Source organism: Pipistrellus kuhlii, unplaced genomic scaffold (genome assembly GCF_014108245.1).
Source record: "Pipistrellus kuhlii isolate mPipKuh1 unplaced genomic scaffold, mPipKuh1.p scaffold_m20_p_10, whole genome shotgun sequence".
Lineage (NCBI taxonomy): Eukaryota > Metazoa > Chordata > Mammalia > Chiroptera > Vespertilionidae > Pipistrellus > Pipistrellus kuhlii.
Window position 1 is genome coordinate 21,283,307 of NW_023425405.1, and position 7,027 is coordinate 21,290,333.

At 45.0% G+C, this 7,027-nt stretch overlaps 2 gene segments (V, D, J or C); both read left to right on the forward strand.

Annotated features, from left to right (window-relative positions):
* Positions 1-2,202: 2,202 nt before the first annotated feature.
* LOC123651983 lies at positions 2,203-2,865 on the forward strand. The segment is given in 2 exon segments: positions 2,203-2,289; positions 2,423-2,865. Coding segments are annotated over 2 exon segments (510 nt in total).
* A 3,476-nt stretch (positions 2,866-6,341) lies between these two features.
* LOC123651984 lies at positions 6,342-7,027 on the forward strand. The segment is given in 2 exon segments: positions 6,342-6,464; positions 6,567-7,027. Coding segments are annotated over 2 exon segments (510 nt in total).

Here is a 7,027-nt window from a genome sequence, read left to right on the forward strand (position 1 = left end):
AAGATTAAGAGGCTAGGGTAGGTTTCTGGGGAAGGTTCTGGTGTGCTCACATGGTCTTTCCTCTGTGCTTGCACAGGTATATAGAAAGAGCTCTCTGGGGTCTCTTCCTCTTTGATAAGGCCACTAGTCCTAACAGATTAGTGTCCCAACCTTCTTACCTCATTTCCCTTAACTATCTCCCTAGAGGCTCTATTTCCAGGTATACTGGCATTGGGGGGGGGGGGGAGGGAGGCGGCTAGACTTCAACATATGGATTAGGGAGGCAAATTTTCATTCATAACAACTACATTCTCTTTACTTTCATAGGAAAAACTAAATTATAATTAAAGCTCTTTGATACTTGTGAAATGAATAATAAATGAAAGAAATCAATGTCCCCTGAGATGTAACGCTGATCATTCTGGGCCAGCATGGCTTTCCACACTCCTAAGTGTGATCTCAGCAATGTGTTCTCATAGCCGGGATTGACGATGAGCCATTTAAAGTACCCTGAGTGAATCTAAAGCTGAAGATGCCACTGCTTTGTCAGGCACAGAGAAAAGTATGTTACAGTATATTTGTCCAGTTTGATGATCCTGTAAAAATATTTCCCACCCATAGACATGGCTCCATGAGGACATAAATGTGGGCCTGAGTTCAGCTTCAGAGAGTTCACAAGCCCTAAAGAACTAATTGAACAGGCAAACATTTTCTGGTGAGGCCAAGAGGTGGCCCACATTTGACACTGGAAGGTAAACGGTGTCCTGGGAGGTGGCAGGTGGGGTACCGTGGGCTGAGGGGTGGAGGTCAGCCAGGTGGGGAAGTTTAAGACAGAAATGAGTAGCTCTTCCCATTAGTTTTGCATCACTGGATACACTCATAGCTGAGAATCAGCCTCGCAAATAATTCTCTATGACTGAGTTTCAAACTTAATGACTGAGTAAATTTAAAAAGTTTACTTTAAAAATGTTTTTGCCCTTACAGCCCACCACACCTTTAGCTACATCTCTTGCCATCATCAAAGATATTTATCATAAAGGAGCCTGAAAAACTGATTTAAAAATTGTTGTACTCCGATGGGTACTTATTAGAGGTGCTTGTCACTGAATAGGGCTTGTAGGCAATTCTAGGTAATGACAGCATATGTCAGCCTGGATAGGTCTACTGGGTCTGCCTTAACTATAGCTCACTGGGAGGCATGGTGGACTCACAGTAAGGCTGTTTGTTTTAAGATGTTTTAAATAGATAAACTATATAATCCTTCTTTATATAAATGTGCTATCTAAAGGGTGGTAATAATTACTTTAAATACAAATTTGGAAATCTAGGGACCTGATTCATAGGAGGGGCTATGAAACAGACTGTTTCTTGGCTGGATCCACTGTTTAGTTGTATGACCTGTATTATTCTGGCTGTCTCTCCCATTTTTGCATACTGATTGCAGCAATTATTTCCTTCTTCATTGAAATGTTGGTTCATACAAACTTTTGCCTCCAAAACAAAGGGTGGATTTGAAGATCAACCCTAAATCAGCCAGGCTGGGAAAACAGTCGAACCAGGGAGTGGGTGGGGAGGGGACTCTAGGGGTGAGGGGATTTCTGCTCTTAATAGAGACAGATGTGAATGCATGTGACTGTGGATAGTCAGCCACTGGGAGGCGCTGTGGACCCACACTACTGTAAGCTGCCCTGGGAGGGGTTGAAGGAGTGGCCCAGGAGAGGACAGTTTAAGGGAACTTTGGGGCTCCATGCCTGCATTGGGGAAGCAGTTTGAGTTAATCAAACAGACCAATGCCTGTGGGCCCTGGGGCCTGTGGGAGTCACACAGACTCCTCACTGCCCAGGAAGTACAGATGGGCTTGAGCCTCAGTATGAACCAAGGAGGCAGTCTTCCTGAGGCAGCCTTCCCCTCCCAGGGGAAGGGGGTGAAGTAGGGGTTGGGGTTACAAGGGCTGGGGAGTTAGGCTCAGGTAAAGGAGAATAAGGGAAGTTGTAGGCACGTGGGGACAGCGCTACCTGCAGCCACCCTTTGCAGAGGGCCTGTGCAGGACAGGGAGTGGTGAATAGAGTAGTTGACCCTGGGGCCAAGGGGTACAGAGGGCCAGGAGGTGGCTTGCATGGAGAGTCACACAGAGCAGGGAAGACATCAGAGCAGTGATGTCATAGGCAAATGCTCCTATCAGGCACTGGGAGGTGCAGGACTTTAGACTGCTCACCCCAGGAGACTCCTCCCTGAGCCAGAAGATGTCTTGGGATGCTGCCATGGTCCCCAGGCTTCTCTGCTGTGTGGCCCTTTGTCTCCTGGGAGCAGGTGAGCTCTGGGCACTGCTTGTAAGCCTCTGATATGGGTTTGCCATCCCTGAAATACCAGCCTGCTGGTGATGGCGGCAGTGGGAGGCTTCTCTCTGCTCTGCCCTGAGCTCCCTCTGCCTCCTTTCCAACAGGCCCGGTAGATTCTGGAGTCACACAGACCCCAAAACACCTGATCAAAGCAAGAAAACAGCAAGTGACACTGACATGTTCCTATATCTCTGGGCACCTCTCCGTGTACTGGTACCAACAAGCCCAGAACCAGGGCCTCCAGTTCCTCACTGAGTATTACAACAAGGAGGAGAGAACAAAAGGAAGCCTCCCTGACCGATTCTCAGTGCAACAGTTCGATGACTATCGCTCTGAGCTGACCATGAGCTCGCTGGAGCTGATGGACTCGGCCCTGTATCTCTGCGCCAGCAGTGCTGACACAGCCCTGCACACTCGGCAGCCTGCTGTACAAAAAGCTTCCTCCCCAGCTCAGGAAGTGACCGCGAGGGTGGCAGCTGCCAGCCACACAGGCGCAGGCCCGAGCAGAGCAGACTGCCTCTCTCAAGCATCCTTCTACTGCTTGTAGATATGATGTGTATTTACACTCACAAAAATCATGCCACAGAAATACTTTTTTTTTTTTTTTTTTTTTTTTTTTTTTTACCCATTTCTCTATCTGATGGTAAGTAACATTCCCAGGTCTCCTATTTCATAACTGGAAGAACAAGAAATTAAACTCAAGTCTGTTCCTCAATTCCTGTGATTGTCCCCCAGCCCCCAGCATGCCCCACATCTGACCTCCCTTTTCCAGGTCCAGATTATAGGCCTGGGAAGATCTCTCATCATCGGGGCTTGTTGGAATCTCTCCCCTGATGGCTTCAGGAACATCTGAAGGCAATGCATATCCATTGACCATTCATTGTCACAACAAAGAAAGGCACTAGTTTCTACACTGAAGGCCTTTCACCCCACACGTAGGCTGTTTGACATCTTTCATGGGGGCTGTGCTAGCAGAAAGCTTTCCATATGTGTTTTCCCAGCTGCAGCAAAAAGGGGATGAGATATTTGCCGTGAGAAGAACAGTCTTCCTGCGAGGAACACAATGGCCACAAAGGGAAGGAAGAAGAATAACAGTTACTCCTTCCTTTGTTCTTTTTGTTCAATAAGTTCTGCTCCTATATTTTGTACAAGGAATTGTATCACATAAAACAGAAAATTAAAATGTTTGGGGTGTTTTGTTTTGTTTTTTTGCCTTTGAGAGTTTTAAGGTCTAAGTTGTGATTTAAACATGAATCTACTGATTTAAACATGAATCTTATCCAAAAACATCCTCACAGAAGCATCCAGATCAATATTTAACCAAATATCTGCAAACCTCATGGTTCAGTCCCACTGATGCATTTAATTAGCCATCAGACCATAGCCCAGGGTTGTATAGATACAATAAGGTTAAAATAGGACATAATTGGAATCTGGATCTTGAGACCCTTTTTAGTCTCTGACAGCTTTCCTTACCATATTTTATGTGCAAAGTAGATACAGACATACTTTGTCTAGAAACTGTATATAGTTCAGGATTTTAGACGTCACATAAATGCTAATATTTATGCCTGATGATCCATTAGAATTAGATGATATTCACTAGAGCACGTAACATACATCTGTCCTTAGACATTTAAAATAACTATTACTGATGTGAATTATATACAATGAATATTTCAGACTTTAAGTGAGGAGAGCAATGACTTTTGAATCATATACAGGGTGTCCTAAAAATGTACACACACTTTGAATAATTATTAATTCCATTGGGTTAAATCTCAAAAGAAAGAAACATCAATTGAGCTATCTGCTGTTAAAGTATATATACATTTTTGGGGACACCTTGTATTAATAAAAAGCATAATATGCTTATTAGACTGGACCTGGGAAGCCCAGGTCCCAAGTGCCAGCAGCTGGGGGAAGGAGGGCCTGCTCTCGCACAAATTTCGTGCATCAGGCCTCTTGTATAGATATAAATGCTTTTAACACTTCCTCATAAAGCTAGAGAACATTTTCATCACCCAGAGAGTTCTCCCATGTCCCTTTACAATGCCTCAATCCATCACTGACAACCAATGACATGATTTCTATCTCTAGAGATTAGTTTTGCTTAGGCATCTTTTTAATATACATTTATCATCTCTACCTATTAAAACAAATCCTCATTAGTGCACAGCTAAGTATTTAAGAGCATGAGGTACTCCTAGAGAGCATTATGGATAAAGACACCTGATCCACGTCAGCAACAATTCTACCTGGGACTAGATGGTTTGATAGAATGACCCTCACAAGGTCTTTCCAGATGGTAAAGCTATTTTTATAAAATGTATTTACTGATTTTCACTCATTTCTTGCGCCCATTCATTCTAATTATATTGTAATGATATTTTGGCTAAAGTCATCATATCTAAGGAAATACTTTTGAGTTCCCATCAGATACACATGTTCACATATTGTGAGCTGAGGCTGAGGTCCACGGGGAAAGTGACTTCATGGAGAGATCATTTTGCATTGGGAAGAGGATTCCCTCACCTTGACCTCAGGGTCTAATCCACAAAACAGGAATCTTGAGCTAGAAAATCCCACTTTTTGTTCTATGCTTGCATGGGTACCATTATTATGTGCTGTGTGTCCTTCTTTGTCCAGGACCAGAGAAGTCCTGGGACAAACATAGAGCCCATTTGTGGGGCTGGCCAGGCCCCAATTCAAGGCTTGTCATTGTGCTTCCAACATCAGGCTCCTCCTCCAGTTCTGAGTTTAGATTCTGTGTCCTCCTCTCCTAGGCCTGGATGTGGTTGTGCTAAAGGGAAATCAGCACCGCAGGAGGTGACCACAGGTTTGAAACTAAAATTTATGTAGTTGAGACCAGCTACACAACTGGCAGAATCTGGGGTCCAAAAAGTAATACTTTGAAGATAATGACAGCAGGGCATTGAAGCAAGTGTGGCATCCTTCTAAGCATGGGACTGTGTGTAGATTAGCTACAGGGTTTTTAAGAGCCATTATATTTATTATTTAATTAAGTCAGTGATACTTCTCAAGGAGATAGCCCCTGTGGAATGGATATCTCAAACTATAAAATAACATTTTTTCACTCACTCACCCTGGAGTTGGCCATGTCTCCCCACGGCCCTCACACACCTGTAATCCATGGCGCCAGTAGGTCATCTGCAGAGCTGAGCAGCCACAAAGAAAGGTTGGTCACAGGTATGAGCTGGATCTGCTTGCCATTGTCTCACCCCAAACACGGGAAGCAAATGCTCTGGAGAATATGAAGGTGTTCTGGCTGCATTTGGCAGGTGTCCCACCTGACAGTGAATTGATAGGAAGCAGAGGGAAAGGATTCCTCCAATATGGACAAGCCTGCCCCTGGGGCTTGGCAACCAAAGAGCAGGAAGATTTCTGTGGGTAGAAGGATATTGATGGGATAGTGGTCAATTAAGCAAAGTAGAAAGGGATGCTTGAAGGACTATTTGGGACCCATGTGTTAGAAAAGACATCAAAAAGCCATCAGGATTTTCCAAAAGATTCAAAAGTACAGAAATATGTAGATACACAAAACCAAAGTATGAATTAAGATTTATATCACAGAAAGAAAACACACCTAAAGCTACACACTTGGTGTAACTGTTGTCAAAAGATTAAGAGCGACTTGTAAGACTTGTGTTAATTCATTCCAAAGCAGTCTTCTCATTCTAAGCTGTTCACTTGTACATTTATTTTTTAAATATATTTTTATTGATTTCAGAGAGAGGAAGAGAGAGGGATAGAAGCATCAATAATAAGAGAGAATCATTGGTTAGCTGCCTTTCACATGCTCCCTACTGGGGATTGGGCCCCCAATGTGGGTATGTCCCCTGATCGGGAATCAAACTGGTACCTTTGGGTTCATAGTTCTACACTCAACCAGTGAGCTACACCAGCTGGGCTAATTTTGATTTGATGTTCTGGGGGAAGGGGCGTGGCTCCGGTGACACGTTGGCTCTGGGCTCCAGGCAGTGAGCGTGACATCTCAGAATGACTCCCTGGAGAGCCCTGTTCCCTTTCATCGGCACACAGACCCAGAGGAAAACTCTCTCTGCCCTGCCCCTGCCATGGCTCTCTGCCGCCTGAGCTGTGTGGCCTTCTGTCTCCTGCAGGCAGGTGAGTCCTGGCTGGGTCTTTCCCATGGATGAAAATTTGAAGATTCTACCACTAAGTCTTTCCGTGGAGGCTGCAGCATCAATTTAATTTTTTTCTCCACAGGTCTGGTGAACGCTGACATCACTCAGACCCCAAAATTTCAGATCTGGAAAACAGGACAGAAAGTGACATTGAAATGTACCCAAGATATGAGCCACAACTACATGTGCTGGTATCGACAAGACCTGGGCCAAGGGATGAGACTGATCTATTACTCAGTCGGTGTTGGGGCCACTGAAAAAGGAGATGTCCCCGAAGGGTACAGTGTCACTAGATCAAAAACAGGGGACTTCCCCCTTACCCTGGAGTCAGCGACTCCCTCCCAGACATCTATGTACTTTTGTGCCAGCAGTGTATCCACAGCGCTGCACAGCTGCCTCCTCTCTGCACAAAAAGGCAGGAAGAGGCCCTGCATCCTGGACTTAGGGGGGCCCTATACAAACTCCACACTGTGGAGCCCTCAGTGGCCTGAGCCAGCTGTGTGTGGTGAGATCCACCTCCAGGAAAGTGTCTGCCGAGCCTAG